A 20,148-nucleotide genomic window follows, 5' to 3' on the forward strand; every position below is an offset into this window, starting at 1 on the left:
TATTGTAAATTAGGTTTTTGTTCCTGCAGGATGCATATCTTGCCTTGATGTCAAGAGAATTAGTAGCAGCAGCAGCATCTTCATCAGCAGCATGACCTTGACATTTTTCTCTGTTGTTAAGAATCACAGTAATCACTACAACCACATTGTGAAGGGTTCAGTTTCAGGTCTCCACTGGACTTGCTAATTCAGCAAAAAAAAATGCTCAATTATGCAGTATGTCCTTCTGTGGGCTTAATTAAACCTCTCCTCAGCAATGGTGCCTGGCTGCTGTATAGTTGTAAAGAAGTTATGGGTGAAGGTGATTTGTCTTGTGTGCTTTCAGTTCATTTGCCACAATGGCAGTGAAAATCCCCAGGTGAATCATTAATGGCTAGATATTTTTGGTCATCAAATGAGCTATTTAATTTAATTTATTTATTAAATAATAACAGACCCATTCGCCAGACCCAGCCTGTTTATAGTTCCCACCACTCACCATATCGTCTTCAAGCTTGATGAATATCTGTCTTCTTTTGAGATTTATGCCTTTTTGTTTTGTTCTTCGGCGTCTGCTGATTCACCTCCGCTCGCTTTCCCGTGCATCCCAGTACTATTTGATTCACCATACCAACTGGTTTCCTCAGACTCAAGTTGTGCATGCGTATAAAGCTATTTAGCCATAGGACTTTTTGGTAACACTTTAGAATAGGGAACACTTATTCACTATTAACTACGACTTTTCCCTCAATAAATTCCTAATTTGCTGCTTATTAATAGTTAGTAAGGTAGTTGTTAAGTTTAGGTATTAGGTAGGATTAGGGATGTAGAATAAGGTCATGTAGAATAGAGTTATTAATTTGTGCTTAATTAGTACTAATAAATGGCTAATATTCTAGTAATATGCATGCTAATAAGTAACTAGTTAAGAAACCCTAAAATAAAGTCTTACCGACTTTTTCAGGCAACACTGATTTTTCACTTTGATTTGACTGACTGAACACTATTAAATATGCTCGGTTTAATATGCTATTATATATATATATATATATATATATATATATATACTGTATATACACACATACAATTTTTTTTTCTTTTACCGAATACTTTAAGCTATGCTTATCACAATGCATAATGTTGTTTGGTGATATATTTTACAGTGAGTTTGAGGTGTTGGATTTTGGAAAGCATGGTGGCCAACATTCAGCCTTTTTTACGTGTTGAGTCAGCAGCATAAATTTGAGGTAGGCCTGTCTCAAACAGAGATTACTTTTCATAAAGAATGATCGTATAAATATTACCATGCGCATTCTAAATATCTCATTCCATTACAAAGTAAAAGACACTGATTCGATCTCCGCAGCAGTTGACATCTACATCTAGTCACAATTTATGTCCGTTTACATAATAAGCAAATTCAATCCAATGTCTTAGTTTTTTATTATTAAAATAAACATTTGTCATCATTTATGAAAAAATAGGATCTACATATACAGTGCATAAGAAACAAAATTAGAGCTACTTTAAAGTCTAAGTGTTAAAACAGTGAAATTCTTCAGATTTACCAAGGCCGCCAATAATTCTGTTTCAAGGCTTCAGAAAAATTGCAGCACTCATCAACCTTTGAATTTTTCAGACTGAAGTGTGTGGTTTTGAGCTTCTTGGATCCATGGGCCCCAGCCTGTGCGTTAAATGATATTTTGTCCATATCACAAATCTCAATCCTCTTCGGCATAGAGCAATAAGATCTGTCGGAAGTTTGCTGCAAGTTGGGATAAGGAGCGTCTGTTTTAAACGAAGCTTTGTGTGATCGACGAAGTGTACATGTTGGTGCAGGGATCCGTGCAGGGTCGCTCTCCGCGGTACTGAAATCAGGAGCTCTGGCGTGGTTAGGACCGCTAGCAAGATGTGTCAGCATGATGGAGCGGGAATCTCTGTCTGCGTCCGATGCGAGAAGATAATGACTGACAGTGGCCAGACAACTTCTGTACCCTGCGTGATATTCAGCAGAGTCACAAACTGTGGGAATTCCTGCATTTAGAGAAATCAACATTTAGTTACTGTTTTCCATAAATGTAACGAATAATAAGTCTTTTAAAGCGAATGGCACGCAAACCTCTTTTGGTGTTTTGCAGATGCATCAGATGTTTAACTGTCAGCTCCAAAATGTCAGCCTTTTCCAATTTTCGCTTGCGGATCTGAATAATGCAATAATTGGAAATATAAAAACAGATCAGTTAGTTTTTGATACAGATATTTGATGTTAGAATTTGAATAAATGTAAACCATTATAGAAGATTAAGTCCATTTAAATTTCTTACATTGTTCGAACAGACACTCTCCAGGAGACTTTTCAGTTGATTCAAACATTTATTGATACGTGCCCTTCTTTTCTTCTCCATCAGTGGTTTGGACACCTGAAAGACAAAATCGTTTCTTTTATTTAAAATACAATGAATGCATGCTATGAATGATAAAGACGTTCTAGATTTTTGTTTACAAAAAATCATTTAACTCATAACTCTAATCACCTTTTTAACGCTCTGCGTTTTCGCCGTTACCACTCTGTCTGATGCTGCAGCCATTGTCCTCAGATGCTCGATGCGCTTATACCCAGAGGAATTATCCAGCTTCCTTGAGTTAGAGTGAAGGAATTCTCCCTAGTATCCTGCTTTATAAAGAGAGACTCACTTAACATATCAATGCACTGCTCACATCATTGGTGCGCAAAAAGAGCATTCATTTAGTTTCTGCTGGACACCCAATCAGCATGAAGTTGCTTTCCTGGCTGTGCTTTTGTTCTCATAAAGGAGCTTAAGAGTGACTTTGTTGCTACTCTCGTTTATAAACCATGAGACTTCTAATTTATAGAATCAGAAGGAAAATACACGATAAAATAATAAAAATGTTATTACTTGGCAGTATATTGGCGTAATACGTAATTGTCTTTTCTGCACATCACTTGCATGTCTAATTTATTTTATTTGAAATTGCAAACTAAACTGGGTCTTTTCAAAACTTGGGCTAACCCTTATAATCATATTATCTTATATTTTATCTTACATATTATCTTATATTTTATTTGCATTAGTTTAGATAGAAATGAACAAACAAGCTCGTCGTGTGGGGTGAAAATGTATAGAGAGTTCCATGGAAAAACCGTAAAAAGGAAAATGTTTCAAATAACCAGTCGAGATGTAGAGAAATTAGCTCTGACTATTCATTCCTTTCTCTTCAAGTTTCACGCCATGTTGAGACAGGCAGCACCGTGGAAATCTTTTCCGTGTCTTCACACCGTGGCAATTTTCTGCCTGTAAGGAAGGGGAATAATCTTTACTCAATTAAAACCTCAAGATTCTACAAACCAAAGCTACATGTTCTAAAACCGCCAAAACGCTCTAGGATTATTTGGTTGTTCTCTAGAATACAGACGGTCATGCTACAAGTGGAGCTCTAAGTTTTAAGCTTGATAACATACATGTTCTCAAAGAGAAGTCGAATTCTCACAGATGTTCCCTTCAAAGAGCAAAGCGAGGAGAATCAGAGGAACGCCTCCTGTCCAAGGGCCCTATCCGCCTGATTTTCCACACTTCCCCATCAATAGAGCCTGTCCCTGGGAATGTCATACAGCGTTTAAAAAAAAAGTTTTGACTTTGAGTGAAGGCCCTGAGGTGCGTTTCCCAAAAGCATCGTTTGCTAACTATGGTTGCAAGTTCTATTGAACTCTATTGGTAACGACAGAACTTGCGACCATAGTTGCTTTTGGGAAACGCACCCCTAGTTTCTACTGAGGAAAAACTAGTTTCACATAAAAATGGTGAACAGTTATCAACGGTCTCGTAACAAGTTTAACAAAACTTTATTTTGTTCATCAAAAATTGTATACACATTGCTTGAGCAATTACATTTTGGTTTTTATTTTTTCTTTGATCAAAATGATAATGTCCTGTTGCACATGCGCAGTAAAACATCAAAATAAAAAATACGGGGATTGACTTCAAAAGAATGACACGCGACAGGATGAATGAATGTCCATTGATAGCTTTAAGACCTTTTTTTCACTTGAGACGGCCTCATTATACAATAGCTTTATGCATACAGAGGGAACAAATAACGTGACACCGGGATGGACTCACATTACCATTTCAGCAGCTCCGGTCAAGAGCCTTTAGAAGGCAATGAAAAACACTGCAGTTTATATATGTATAGCGAAGCGATTGATCTTTCAGGTCTATTGTATGTCTTCTAAAATAAGTTCTCTTTCAAGGAATCCCTTCCCTTTTACGACACAATAATATTGCACCACACTTTGCAAAAAGTGTACAGTGTTTACAAGAATACGTTAAATACATTGAGAGGGAAAGGGTTTTTACTATTTTAAGTAGCCTTGTCTATTTCTAGCAATTTCTGGTGCTGTCAGACAGAAAATGTCTATACTAATGTCTATAGTAAAGTGGTCTAAGCTAGTTATGTTGTCAAAAGACCAGCTGGTGTAATTATATATATATATATATATATATATATATATATATAAAATTGGTTCAAAACGCCGCAGTTGTTTCTCCTTTCACAGCGTAAAATAGCACAAATCAGTATGAAATCGGAGCAAATCAGCTCTCTTTTGTGAAGCTGATTTACACATCAGTCTCACGCTCAGAAGCACCACCATTGTATTAGCAGTTAATTTTCAACAGCAAATCAATTTACTTAGTTAACTGCGCCAAAGTCTATAGTTTTAGATCAGATGAAATATATAGTAAACACACAAAGCTTAGATGGAAAAATCACTTTATTGTCATGTTTCATGAAGAAATGTCACTGTTTCCTCCACCTTGTCAGACACAAGACAGGAACAATTTGTGCTCGAGTTTGTCATAATAAGAGACTGCGATAAAGGTTTTAAGCGCATGTTTATCAAAAGCTTGGAGGTGCTTTCACTTTTCTCCATCTGTAACTGATTAACCCTAACTGCCTTTTATCATGCGCGCTCCTGTAGTGCCTGAAGTATGCCTAGTCTATGGCTTGTTAACAACAATTAGTGAAGTAATTATACAATTACTGCAATAAACGTTCCTTTTCCAAAGGACTACCATTCATTGTTAACATGTAAATACAAAAAGCATGGCGGTAAAAGAGATTCACCTGATGTTCTTGGGCTCAAAATGACAGAGTTGCCAACAATATAAACCAGTCAAACAAAAACAAGTAACTTTCATCACAATTCAGAGACATTTGAGATACAATTCTCAAAGGTTCTTTCGAATATTTCGCCAATATCAATAAAGTCGTTGCATCATGTTTCTGGCACAGGGTTCCTTTTAATATTGCCTTTTTGCAGTGAAAAATTACTTGCAGTGTGTCCTGCAGGTGATCTACTACTTATGAGCAGGGCAAAATTTTCAAACATCAACTTTTCCGATTATTTGAACAACAAATAAATTCCACAAAGTATAATTTCACAAGCTTTGAACTTAATGTCCATGATACAAAATGCAGGTGATCCACATATTTTATACTATGTTGTTTATTAAATAATAATAATTCTTACAAATAGTTAAATGCCTAATCAAACATTGCATGTCATGAATGTCTATAGACTAGATCGCAGGTCTTTGAGGCGTCTCTAATTTGAATTATAATTTGAGTCTTGTGTTTGGCTGTGTGCACTAAAAAAAACGAAGGACACATTAACATTGCTTTGGGTATTCTTAGGGACTGAAATAAATGAGTGGATAGTAACTTAAAATCTGGCGAAGGATGGACGCTGTGTGAAGCCATTCAATCAGAAACGAAAGACAAAAGGCCCCTCACATTGTTAAGCACAACATCTTGTCTGTTGAGGCTCTTTAAGTTGCAAAGCATCTGTCATTTAACTCACATAATAAGCAACAAATCTGTATAAGAACGAAGACTTGTGAACACTGTTATTAGTTCAAATTTACGTAGCAGCGAATATTGACTTACTGAATTATCGCGATAAAGTAGGCCTGTTGTTGAAAGTTCTTATCGTAAATTCCGTATTCTTTCAAATTGCCTGGTTATCATTTCCAAACAAAATAACAATTAATTATTTTAAATATTTTAGTGAGATGTTCTTTCATCTGTCACAAATACAGTAGCTAATTATTATATTTAAAATAAACCAATTTCATAATTTTCTTTTATTCTCTGTTCGGTTCATGGCAGAGTGGAATTGATTTGTTCGTTAGATCTCTCAAAAGCTCCAACACAGATGTGCGCGTGCGGGTACCTACTTAACCCAGAAGTGAGCTGAATTTGACAATATCGCTGAAAACATTATTTTGCAGAACGTTTTCTGTTAGGGTGTGGGTTAAGATTAGGTTACAAATTGCGTATTTACAGGATCACAGAGTATTATTTTACAATAAATTACTGTGGTCAGAAATTTACTGTGAAATCAATCAAATATAAAGAAAAATACATTTTGAGAAACTAATTATTTTATTTACAGATTTACAGTCTGAGATGTGTTATGTATTGTTTAGGTGGAATATGGCCTGAGGGAAAAAGCTGTTCTTGTGTCTGGCATTTTTGGTGCTCAGTGCTCTGTAGTGCCGGTCAGAGGGCAATGGCTCAAATAGAAAGGCAGTCAGATAGATAAATTAAAGGGGGTATTTCACCCAAAAATAAATTTTGTCATCATTTACTCTCCCTCATGTTATTTCTAACCTTTATAATTTTCTTTCTGCATGAAACAAAAAAGAAACTGTTTTTGTCCACTGTAATGAAAGGCAATGGAAAACAAATCACGTTCTATTTTGATCACCATTGACACTCATTATATAAGGGTAATAACTTTCTTCACAATTTCTTTTGTAACATGGAAAAAAGAAAGTTACACAGGTTTGGAACAACACGTTTCATGGATTCACCAGGCTCTCTCTCTCTCTCTCTCTCACACACACACACACACACAGAGAGAGAGAGAGAGAGAGAGAGAGAGATGTTTACTTAGCTATCTAAATGGGGACATTACATAGACTTCTATTGTTTTTATATACAGATAGTTATACACTTTTTAACCTAAACCCACCCCTATCCCTAACCCCTCACAGAAAACTTTCTGCATTTTCACAATTTCAAAAAAACTTTGTTTACTTTGCCTTCTGATGACCATCAACTGCCACTCATCAGCTTATCAATCGGCCCTGCATTACTGTAAAGCATTAATGTTGAGTTTTATTATTTTTGTGAGTTCTATTCACATATTGGATTCTTATATTTATTACAGTTTTCACTTCTGAAAAGTAAAAAGTTAATACAAATTGTATTTGACTGTTCTGACTTACAGCAGTGAATAAATGCCGTTAAAAGATAATAAGGTAGGCTAGTATTGCTGATATTAAAGCTTACTGAACTTTACATGACTTGGATATCTACAGTCCTACATATAAATACATAACATAAGATTGGCCCCTCTGCATTAATTGCGGCCCCTCTTGTGCCCCCAGTTGAAAAAATCTTAGAATCGCGACTTACAATATTTCTAAGCTGCATATAAAAGCAATATAATTATATGTAATGTCCCGATATATTTAGCAAATAAAAATGTCCTCGTTAACATAGTGAAACTTGTTGAACGCCGACTAACACCTAGTTATAACGGCGTATAAAACGGCCAGATCATGTTTAGGTTATATTTAAATCTAGCGTTTTGCACAGGTTTCTTATGAGTTAGTTTAGGTTCGTATTAACCTGATAAAAAATGGAAGTCTGTTAGATGTTCTCGTCTTTTTTTGTCTTATTTTGATTTCTTCGCTCACTTTTTTTTTGTAAATACATTTCTACGTATAGCTTCAGAATGATAGCCTACACTGAAAAACAAAACAACACAAAAAGCCACACAGACGAGTCGCGTGGGTGGCATGGAATTTCCCTCCAGAGAAAATTAGTATGAAATCTGCAATTTGTTGGTGTCAGCGTTCGGTAAGCTTGCAGCACCATATGCTACGCTGCGACTTGCTATTGAAACTATTCGTCCATGGTTTCACGGTTCATCCTCCGGTTCCGCACAGCAGAGGTCTCAATCAGCGAACAAAGTGACAATTTACCTCTCTAATAAGCATATCGTCATGGTGACTGGTATCCCACTGCGGTCATTCTCGAGCGTCTTAAGTATACTACTTTTGCAAACTGCACTATGTGAAAACTGGATCTAAACATCATATGGTAACTTTTGATAAGACTGGAAGATTTATTTTTCTTATAAAAAGTGGACAGCTTCACTACTCGCACACAACTGTCATAAAACATACAAAGTTATTTATCTTATAGTAAATTAAGATATGTTTAATCTTGTGTAGCTAATATATGTAAATGTATTAAATACATTTTTTTATATAAATATAAATGTATGTTATCGGATCCCTCTTTTTTGCAGATTCTATAATGGGTATATGGCAACACAGAGTTAACAGTTAACAGTTCTGAAAATAACCTTTTGTTTTTTTTTTCTTAGTGTGAACAACAGTTTTCTAAAGAACAACTTAGATCACGTTGCTTTTGAGAAATGCAGCCCAGCACAATACAGCTTGTGGTGTCGTTGTCCAAGGTACTGAAATCAGGTAGGCTACGTTTGAGCAAGACAAGACGTATAAGGTTAGTCCTTCCAGTGCTTATTTGATTGATTTGTATTCAGAGAGACCAGTGTGTGTGTGCGCGAATAGGTTAATTGCTATCTTGTTAGTTGCCCACGGCTATTTGTTAGGTATTTAATATTGTAATGTTTTTGACTACCTTTACAAAGACCGAAATGATCAATGATCAATCAATGATCAAATGGTCATATAGTATGGCGTCGTTTGTTCTTCTTGTTATTCTTTATTATTATTATTATTATTAGCCTACTATTAATTATGTATTTTCTTTGAATGCTATATAATGCTTGCTTTGAAATAAAGACAACCTTATATAGAGTGAAACTGTTAAGAACAGCTATAAGCTGGTAAATGTCTTAAACAGTCATCTGGTGAACCTGTGAGCGGTCCTATCTATTAAAACTTGAAGTTGTATACGTCACTAGCACAAGTTGGCAACTTGGAAATTAAGAAGTGTCTTCTCAAAGTAGAAACAGGTTAATAATTCGTATGTATAAGGTTATGCGCACACGTTTTTCATAAAATGATCTCTTCTTTTGTGTTGAGTGGAATCCGAAACCGAAAAGTTATACCTTTTGTATTTTTGTAGTTTGGACGTATTGTATAAAACAGAAGAATTGTCACAGATGCTCCCTTCAACTAGCAGAGCGAGGAGAATCAGAGGAACGCCTCCTCGAGGGCCCTATCCGCCTAATTTTCCACACTTCCCCATCAATAGACTGGGTCCTTGAGAAAGTCTTTGACTTAGGGTTAGGCTAACTGTGAGCAACATGCATTCACTGTAGGACATAGTCTTTTACTACACTTTGTACTTACATATTTTCGCAACTTTCTCAGCATTTATGCATAATAACTTTAATCATTTAATATGAATCGCATAATTTAGTCAGCCTTCATCTCGCCGGGTCTACAAAAATGTGCCTATTTTGGAGAAAAACAGAATTTCACTTGAAAATGACGATAGACCTGTGCATATGACAATTTCCTGCAATTAGAGAAAGTGAGAAAGATTGTGACGTTGACTTAAGACCAGTGGCGGCTTGTCGGGGGAGGCAGGGGAGGCACAGCTTCCCCATAATTTTGAGGTGAAAATGGGAGGAGGACGATTTAATGTTAATAAAATTCACAATTCATTTCAGTTCATGTCTCAGAATGTTTATTTTTTGTTTGTAGTTTCACAGTTGTAATATAATAACGTGAAAGCGCCGCTTTTCTATCGCGAATGTACCGAATCTGCTGATGTAATTACAACCGCTAATGATAGAGAAGGGGAGAGGGAGGCCGAGCGAGCGCTGAGCTCTCGTACAGTCTACTGCAGGGCGCGTGGATCCTAAAGCAATAGACACGCATTACAATTTCAAGCAGCTCTTAAAAACTGTTTTGAGTTATTAAATAAATATGAGCGTCATTAAGATAACGCGTAGAAAGTTGCAACCTTTTATTTAAAAAAATCAAATCGACTGCTGAATTATAGTCTAATATTAGAGATAACCCGAAATTCAGTAGTTTTGTATTTTACTAATAAAGAAACAAAATATAGGCCTGATTTGTTTGTGCTTATTGATTATGGTGCTACAGGAAATCACTTTAGCATGTACATCTCAGATTAAATTGCGTGTAGGCCTAATGCGCCGAATAATTGTGTCAAAACGCCGCAGTGCTGTCCTGCAAAGTAGCGCGAAATCGGTATGAAATTGGACCACAGCAGTTAGGTACATGGTGAATGGCTTCACTTCTTTGTGCCTCGTCGATGCTGTTTATCACGCTGTTTTCACGCTTAAATTCAACATGTTGCACCACATTAGCCCTTTAATTTAGCCACCACATTCTGAAGAAAAACTGTTTTCTCTGCTCCCAATTAGGTCCTATGCATTAAATTGAAGCCACACACACACACACACACAATTGAAATATTCAAAAATTCAGGGGGGAAAACGCTTTGTAAACACTCTACGAGTGCACTAAATAGGTCTCCTCAGTCGCATGATGCTTTTTCCCTCTGATTAACTAATTAACTACATTAACTACATCTTATTAATACTGACATTGTAGGCTGATGTAGATCTCAGAATAATTGAAAAAAAAAACGACTTGTTAACAACTGATATGATTATAAATACATGCATATAAATACAGCACTACAACAGAAACAATAAATACAGACAATATACAATTACAAAATATATATGCACGTAGACATATGGGTGTGCTATTTATTTGTGTAAATATTTGGACACTGTCTATGCACCTTAAATTTTAATATTTACATTACACCTTCTAGTAATCCTTACTCTTTATATCTATTTTGAAAATATGACATAGGCGTACTGAACGAATTTAGCCTATGCAAAAGAATTCTCACTGAATGTCAACGGAACGGGTCAACCAAGAGCGAAACAAATCGGAGAACCGCCTTTACTATTCAGAGGTTAAAAAAAAAGAAACAAATGGCTTCCCGCAAAGTTCAACAAAATACCCAACTTGATATCAGCTATATTTAACAACTAATAGGCTACAACACACAATTTGACGTATTTAATTTGTGTCACTGTAAAATGCCACGCGTCCGTCCTGTTTGTATTGGGCTAACCAAACATGTTCCATAATGAATTTCTATAGACTTCAAGTTATTCAGAAGGCTTTGGTTCAGGTGCACAATGCCTTGTGTTTGGTTGTGTGGACTGAGATCTCGATCTCAAAGGAAAAGAGAGGGACATTAACATTGCTTTAGGTTTTCTCAAGGGCTGAAATTAACTAGTGGAAAGTAACTTTAAAACTCCATGAAGGATGAACTCTTTGTAAACCTTTTCAACGAGAAACACAAGGGCTTAACAAAAGACGAGCCCCCTCATTGTGAAGCACTAAATCCTGTCTATGGATGCGCCTTGAATTGCAAAACATCTGCCATTTACTCTTCAGAACTTGACTAATTTGTATAAGAATAAACGACTTGTGTACACTGCTTTCGTTTAAACGCAAAATAAGACAGGGCATCAAATATCGTTTCTTGCCATGACATAGATGGACAAACATGTCCATGTTTCTCTGTGTTGTTACTTATCTTTAATTTCAAATAAGGAACTATCTCTTTTGGAAGATCCACAAACCTACCGTCTTTCTCCAATAGATAGCCTACTGCTATATTTTCGGCTTGATATGGGTTGCGATATCCAAAGATATGTGAAATCACGTCAGGCGGCTATAAATTAAGGGATCCACTAAATGTCGTTAACAAGGGAGCTGTAGTTTTATGTAACAACAAATCAAAACACTTTTCAAAATGTCCTATTAGCGACTGTAATACGATAGAGGATTATTATGGTTATGCCTCTGTGTTAAAGCATAGCCTAATCGTAGGTTTCCCAGAGAACCTGCTTTATAACTCCAAAATGTGGAAAATCGGCACCAGCTTCTGAAAAGGTGGGGGCGGCCCGTCAATTTTATTTTTATTATTTTTTTTTTGCTGCCATTGCAGGGTTTATTACAGCCTTGTTATAGGCATATAACAATCATTGTTCGTAGACCATGAAGATTGAATGAGAAGCATATATCCATAGAAATTGTATGAAACGCACGATTTGCTTCAGCATCCTGTAAGCAGGCAACGCCACATGCCTGACTTGCCAGGTCGGATTTAGCCCTGATTTCAAGGTTCATCCTCTGACTGATTCCGCAAAACTGTATAGGCCTATCAAAACTGAAATGATTAACCAAATAGTGAAGGAAAAGCAATCAAGACCGCTTTAATAAATACTAGCTTATTTAAAAAGCATCCAATGATTAGAGAGGACGAGCTAAAAGTGAGACCGGCAGTGAATGTGGGTGTTCCTAAGATCTTAAGATGACTGAAAGACTTTTGTGACCTGCTTTTTGAGAAACATCGCATAGATTTTAAAATCTTGCTTATTACTTATAAAGCCCTGAATGGTTTAGCGCCTCAGTATTTGAACGAGCTCTTATTGCATTATAGTCCTCCACGTCCGCTGCATTCTCAAAACTCTGGGAATTTGATAATACCTAGAATATCAAAATGAACTGCGGGTGGCAGATCCTTTTCCTTTTTAGCGCCCAAACTCTGGAATAACCTACCTAACATTGTTCGGGAGGCAGACACATTCTGTCAGTTTAAATCTAGATTAAAGACCCATCTCTTTAACCTGGCTTACACATAACACACAAACAAATTTCTAATATTCAAATCCCTTAAAGGATTTTTAGGCTGCATTAATTAGGTCAACCGGAACCGGGAACACTTCCCAGCGATATCGTCGACTTGATTGCACAGATACTATTTAAACTGAACTGAGCTGGATGATGACATCACTGAATTCAATGATGAACTGCCTTTAACTGAAAATTGAGTGTTTACTATTGTTATTTTGCATTATTAACACAATATTTTCCTAATTAATGCTGTACAGTTGCTTTGACACAATCTGTATTGTTAAAAGCGCTATATAAATAAAGGCGACTTGACTTGACTTTTTGAACAGGTTGTGTGCCTTTGGAAACGAATGGTGCCTGTGTGAGTTAAGTTTTGGAGCGTATTTACATTTTATTGTTACTTAATATACTCTAAAGAATAATGTAATGGCAATATCCTATGATAGTTTAAAAGGGTTAAAACAGTCTAATGTTTATATTTTTATACCCTTTTTGACATATGTCTTTAACACGTTCACGTTGCCTCTGTAGTTGGGAACTGTACCTTTGTTGCCTCAGAAAATGGGATTATTGAAAAGAAAATTAGCATATTTTCACTGGAATATTCTGACTATGTCGAATTATGCCACCAAGTGGCAAAATGGAGCACTGGCAGGAAACTATAATGCAGGGTTCTTCAACTCCACTTCTGGAGGTCCAGTGTCCTGCAGACTTTAGTACCAGTTTAAATAGCCCATTCCCGAATAATTCTGAACACTTTAATTTAATGTTCGGGTGTGTTTGGTTAGCATCCAAGCTAAACTCAGAAGGAGTTGAAGAGCCCTGTAATGGGTTCATTCAGGTATGGTTGAATATGGTCCAACATTTTTATATAATGGAAGAACTGTGTTTATTAAAGTAAAAATATCCATTGGTCTGCACAACTAATCTGTGTTTAAAAATTTGATTTTGATGTATCTCATGTATCTATATGAATATACCAGTCTTCTGGTAAATCACTGTTAATATAATGTTAAAAGGATATTCTTTTGTGTTCCACAGAAGAAATAAATGCATGTTTTGAAGGAAATTAAAATGAATAAATAATGACAGGGTGAGCTAATTTATTTTTTTAATCACAAGAGGGGCTGTTTTAATCAACATTTAGGCTGATGTCAGCATGTAAAATGTCCGGTAGCAGCCTTGTTAAAGTGAATGAAAACATTTTGCCTTATCAAGGAGATTGCTTTTTCTTAACAATGTTCAAATACAGCATCAACAAAAACAGACATAACATCAGATTTAAATGAGATGTGTAATATGGATTTATTGAGAAGTGGATCTGCAGAAACAGTATGGCAATGAATATGCAAGCATTTTATGGAAATTTCCTAAATTAAAAGGAAGCATGTGTTCACTTAATGCTAGCATGTAATCATCAGCTTTATGAATATTACTATTTAAATGGTCTTAAATCAATATCTTAATCCACACTGAATCCCAGACACTGGTTTGCAAAGGTAACATAATAATAAATAATCTAACCAACCACACAAAGTTTCTGAAATATTCATATATTATGGAGAAATATTTATAGTAGGCCCATTTTCTCAATTCACTCACCCCTAAATTAATCTGTGCTAAATCCTACTAATGGTTTGGGTGTAATTCTGAATCGATGTTTGGAAGTATGCAGCAGTGTTCTTTTGAGGTTGGAATATTATAACGTAACATTTTGGTATGAAATAACTGAAGAGAATTCCATATATACTAGACAGCTGTGTCATCGCATTAACAAGCTGGACGTATTTGCTTTTGAGAATAAGGTATGCTGTGAAATAAACAATCCAGCTCACATTGTACAAAATGAGACTGAAAGTTATTGATTTCGCCTCATTGTAATTTTTTGGCAGATCTCTTCCCATGTAAGAAAATAAGAGACACAGGAATCCAAGAAACCAACCTATAAACACAACTACGCTTAAAGTTACAGTGTTCCCCATTTCACAGCTGAGTATAATCTGGTCTTTAAAAGTTAAAGAGTCCCTGGAGGGTATGGGAGTTGAGACAGTCATCCATAGTACACAAGAAATTAAATGAATGATAGAAAAAAATCCAACAAAGAGCCACTGTCCGTTGTGCTTTACCCAAAGGCTGTGCATGTTAGGGAACTTGGCAGCCATTTTGAAGATACAAACAATTTGAAAGGAACGGACAGCCATACAGGAGAGAAAAACAGTGAAGAAAAATGCAAATACAACATTTCTCAGGAGGCAATGTACAGATGTGGGATTTCCAAAGAAAAAGAAGACACTTATTGTAGACATTATCAAACAAGTCAACATTAGGAAACACATGCTGCCACCAGCAGACTTTACCACTGGTGTGTTGAAGTTGTAGGCAAAAAGGCAAAATATGGCAATAAGGAGAATAATTAGGCATGTGGCAGAAAACATGACAGTGATGGAGTGGATTTCTGTGAACTCAAGATAGACAACAGTACGTGTCTTACATGCCGTGCTGCCCTCATCAGACCATTCGCTCTCTAAACATGGAGAACAGGTATAGGGGTTCCCTGAAAAACAGCAAAATAATACTTTTTTGATCATGAAGTTCAAACAGTACAAAATAGATTATCCTAGTTTTATTTTCTTTCAAAACAAAATAGATAATACAATGCAATTTTGAAAATTTAAACACAAAGACAGTGTCTACCGATTTCTACCGAGGGGTACTCTTGTAAAGCCACTACTCCCCTGCCCCTCCAGAGGTCTGTACACTGCACAGAGATTTGAATGCCAGCTCAGCAACCATGCAGTTAATAAGGAGGTGATTAATTAAAATAATGAGATCATTAGAGTTGGTTTGTGGTGAAAGTGAGAATGGAGCACCAGTAAACTGCATTAGAGCTCTGCACAACACTGCCTTACTCTGTATTGGGAGACAGCACAAAAGAAGAAGATGGGGTAAAATGTCCCTTCAGCTTTGTTTCTTCTTGAGCTTATCTGTCACCACATACCATAATTATTATTATAATATTAATCGAGTTGTTATTTAACAATACCATTAATTAAATTGTACAAATGTATGTTCGTTAAGTATCTGTCAACTAACACATTTACATTTTACATATAGTTACACTATTTAAAAAAATATGCAAAATACATTTTTGATATAATTTTAATAATTAAAATCATCTGGGGTTGGGGTTAAGGCAGGGGTGTCCAAACTTTATTATTTTTGTTTTTTTAAAGAGGGCCAGATTCAATGTTTAGACACACCTGGGGTCAGAATGCTGTGTATATATACACACACCCACACACATACAGAGCTTACATACAGGGCTCCAAACTAACATTTGAGACCAGTGGCACCAGCACCTAATTTAATATTAATAATATTGCATGCTTTGTGTCTTGGACAGTAGCTTTGGTTTACAGTAGCAGTAGCTTGATTTGGGATGTATGTCACATATAATATATTTTACACAAGCTGCGGTCCATTTGAAATGTATTCCTGGGTCACATCTGGCCCACAGGCCATAGTTTGGACATCCCTGTCCTACCCTATTTTTTTGACTACAACAGCTAAATTATTAAAAATTAAAATGTATTCCCCCAAATATATTAGACAATGAATTATCATCTGGTACATGTTATTTTCCCTTATCTTTCCCTGGTAGCATGGACTGAGGAAGCTGAAATGCCAATGCTTTGTCACACATTGCTTAAAGTACTCACAGGAATAATTCACATAGCTGTTACGTGGACATTTTTTGCACAGAAAACAGCAACTATGATATCGATTAGGTTCCCTCGAAAATCCCTCTTTGCACTCAACGGAGCAGTTTGAGAATGGAACCTTTATGGAATGGGAAAGTGTGTCATTAACATTAATCAAATTAAGGTAAATGTTTAGATAAATACTCGCTGAAAACATAACTTACAGAACCATTGTTATGCCAGTGCAAGAGAGTGTTGTTGATATTAAAAGTAATTTCTGGATATGTTTCATATGTGCCCACCATATCAAACCGTGGAGGATTTGTTTCAGTATTCCAAAGTACGACTGAAAAACTGACAGTTGGATCACCATTGTCATCATATTTCACCTGATGGCCATTAAGTGGGAAGTCCAACTTTTTCATTTGTTCCAGAAGCTGTTGTAAAGTATGGTAAAAATGCCCCCCAAAAAAGACAAACAGTATTATTAAGCATTATTAACATAATAAATGTTATTACTTTTCATGAAAAATGTCATTATCATTATGATGCAATTACTCACCATGTATGGCTTAACTGTTATGTTTTTGTGGCATTCATTCATGTCACATTCCAGAACCTTATGTAATGCATGAGCTATGGTATATATGGCAGCATAGATGGCGAAGGAGAATGAGGGATTCTCGTTTATAATCTCCTCGGCGGTCAACAGTGGGCAGTAATCACGAACTTGATTGCATGTCTTATTCTTACTCTGGACATTACTCTCAGTGCTATATCCATTAATTTTTCTCCTGTCTTTATAGATGAATTTATCAAATCCTGGTAATGACAACAATCTCTCCGTAATGCCAATTACTGTTCCAATTTTCCCAATTCCCGGCTCTGTTGGAAGCTGTTGATTCATAGCCCAAGTTTCACTCGCAATCCACACTTTGTCTCGGATGTCATTTGCTATGGCTGCTTTGATAATTTTTCTTGCATATGGTGGCACAGCGAAAACAACAATGACATTGATCTTGAGCATATCAATCTTTTTAAGTGTTTGACTGTAGTTTGCCTGTTGGCCTAAAGCCTCTTGATAGGCCAAACAAATGCCAGTATTGCTTATATACTTGTTAAATATTCTTAGACCATCTTCGCTGTAATCATCTTGGCTACCAAGAAAGGCAACCCAGTTCCATCCAAACCACCGTATGATGTGAATAATCATCTCTATAAGGTTTTTGTTGCTAGGGATTGTTCTTACAAAGGAAGGATACTGAAGTTTATTGCTTAATGTATAACTAGAAGCTCCATAATTCACCTTTGAAAGAGAAGAAAACATTCCAATTTATTAGCATTATATTGTAACTTGGTAGTCCTGAACAAAAAGTAGGAAGTAAGTATTTTGTTATGTAAACTATATAAAAAGAAACAGAATTTACCAATGGTATAAGATCCATTGTGATCAGTGGTGCAATAGTAATAGTTCTTGTGCTTCCATATGGCCCTGTTAAAGCAATCAATTTAGGCTGATAGTTGTTGAGCTTTTCTTTAGGTTTTATTGAGCCATTTTTTGAGATAAAATTGAAGATTGAAGGGAAATTTTTCGTGTCAGAACAGTGGTCAAAAATCTCATATCCCAGAGAAACATTGGGAAGAAGATTTGTGGAGTTATTAATCTCCTCAACAGCAAACCTCATCACTTGCAACATCTGATAGCCAGATTTTGAGAAAGTGTATCTAGAAAATATCAGTGAAGAAGTAAATAGCGCTTAATCAAATCTTTGTTTTTAGAAATGTGACTTAAAACAAAATACTGAGGAAATGCTGCTGCAACAAAAAGTGACAAAAAAAATCCTTTCTTACCTGAAACATTCAATGGCTTCTGGAGTGGAAAAAGGTTCTGCATGTTGAACTTCATGTAAAGCAAAAAGGCCACCCAATAAGTAATCTCCCTTCAGGCTGAACTCAGATTCTAAGCAAAACACTTTGAAAAAGAAACAATTAATAAAGGCCAAAAGGAAAGAGCAAATGCTACTCAAATGCATGGTTTATGGTGGACCGTTGGTTGTGAAACTGGAATCCGTAGTGGCAATTCATTAAGTACAGGCTCATATATAACTATTTAATTTGCTTAAAACACAATTCAATTTGTTTAAACCACCATATTCACTGATACAAAGTACAATTTCCATATCTAAACTAAAACGTTCACATCCATCAGTTGTTAAGTAGAGCATTACACCACATCAAAATCAACAGATGCAAAATATAATTTTATATACACAGAAAGTGATTTGGTCCCACTTTATATTAGGTGGCCTTAACTACTATGTACTTGTTTTGCAATACAATATGAATACAATAAGTACATTGTACTTCTTTTTTTTATGTAAGTACATAGTAGTTAAGGTCACCTAATATAAAGTGTGACCAGTGATTTTCTAATATTTCTAAAGTTGTAAATGAAACAAAGATTCGTTTTACAAGAAAATACAATTTCAGTCTTTCTACTTCAAAATTCAACGTGATACCTGCCATTTTTGTAATTATTTGTACCATTTACTAGCAATTGTTTAAAAAAAAAGATATTTTTTCTACACCATTCATTTTCAGTGAAGAGAATGTAGCTCACCACATGATAAGGAGTCAAAACTGACAACAAGTATATCAAACAGGCAAATGCAAATAAGGCAAAGCATGGAGGATGGTACCACCTGGCGACCAGGAGAGTCACTTACAAGTAGTAGTACATAAAGGGATCCAGTATGTTAGTGGTTAACATTTCTGTAAACTTGGAGGGATCAGACCCAATCAAATTTATGCTAATGTATTTTCAGCTGAAAACACCATGACTGAAAAATATACAGCAAGGCATCAACTGTTCAAAAAACATAGACTCTATCCGAAACCTTAAGATAAGCAGGCAGCAAGACACATCTGAATCCAGTGATTGTGTCACATACCCAAGCCCATATGGAATGCAGTATTGAAGTTGTGGATGGTGGTCAGTTTGTGTGTAAATGTATGTTTTTGACCAACTTTTTCTAGTTGTGATGTAATTTCTTGCGAGAAGTCAGTAGTAGGGGAGGCCGGGTATGGTTGTAACATGGGAAGAGTTGTAAAATGTTCTATGATCATTTTAGCTTTTACTCACTTCCTCCCAGATCCAATATGAATGGTTGCCAAGGTTGGAAACAGGCAAATGCAGATTTTATAAAGAAAAAAACTGATTAAGAATGTATTTTTTTACGAAAACTATATTTTGTTTACTTACACTTTTACAGATAAAATCATTTAACATAAATCAGTTTAAACTAGTTTATTAGGCAAAATGTGATGCCTTTTTAACCTGCTAATTTCAAACTATTTTGCTAATATGGCCAGCTAAGTGTTACAATCATCCCCTTACATGCAACTACAAACAGTTTACTTTTGATCATTTTACAGAAGCAGTGTCTGGCCCCAACAAGCCTGTAATTCAGGGTTAACAACATTAATTTGTCACCATTGTGACTCTGATTGAAAATATTCACACAATGACATGTAAACATTGACAGTGTTTTTGTTGACCTACATGTTCATTACACAGGAACTCTGGAATTGAGTGCTCATTTCAGCATAAAGGAAGTTTGTTCTAGTAGACTAATTTACACACACTCCTGCATCAAACAAAAAGTGAATTTGAGCAGTGGTCA

General features: G+C 35.8%; 2 protein-coding genes across 2 annotated transcripts; both read right to left on the reverse strand.

The window, feature by feature from the left end:
- Positions 1-1,543: 1,543 nt before the first annotated feature.
- Positions 1,544-2,618, reverse strand: LOC107693422 (transcription factor HES-3-like). Its single transcript, XM_016492804.1, has 4 exons — positions 2,514-2,618; positions 2,304-2,399; positions 2,099-2,180; positions 1,544-2,013 (listed from the first exon to the last, which is right to left on the reverse strand). The coding sequence occupies exons 1-4, from the start codon at positions 2,565-2,567 to the stop codon at positions 1,544-1,546; spliced, it is 702 nt and encodes a 233-aa protein (XP_016348290.1). The 5' UTR covers positions 2,568-2,618.
- An 11,765-nt stretch (positions 2,619-14,383) lies between these two features.
- Positions 14,384-18,498, reverse strand: LOC107693413 (taste receptor type 1 member 1-like). Its single transcript, XM_016492798.1, has 6 exons — positions 18,317-18,498; positions 17,893-18,190; positions 17,028-17,771; positions 16,690-16,902; positions 16,484-16,604; positions 14,384-15,318 (listed from the first exon to the last, which is right to left on the reverse strand). Exons 1-6 carry the CDS (start codon positions 18,496-18,498, stop codon positions 14,384-14,386), a joined length of 2,493 nt encoding a protein of 830 aa, XP_016348284.1.
- Between the last annotated feature and the right edge of the window lie 1,650 nt (positions 18,499-20,148).

The sequence above is a fragment of the Sinocyclocheilus anshuiensis genome, unplaced genomic scaffold (genome assembly GCF_001515605.1).
Source record: "Sinocyclocheilus anshuiensis isolate Anshui unplaced genomic scaffold, SAMN03320099.WGS_v1.1 scaffold1562, whole genome shotgun sequence".
NCBI lineage: Eukaryota > Metazoa > Chordata > Actinopteri > Cypriniformes > Cyprinidae > Sinocyclocheilus > Sinocyclocheilus anshuiensis.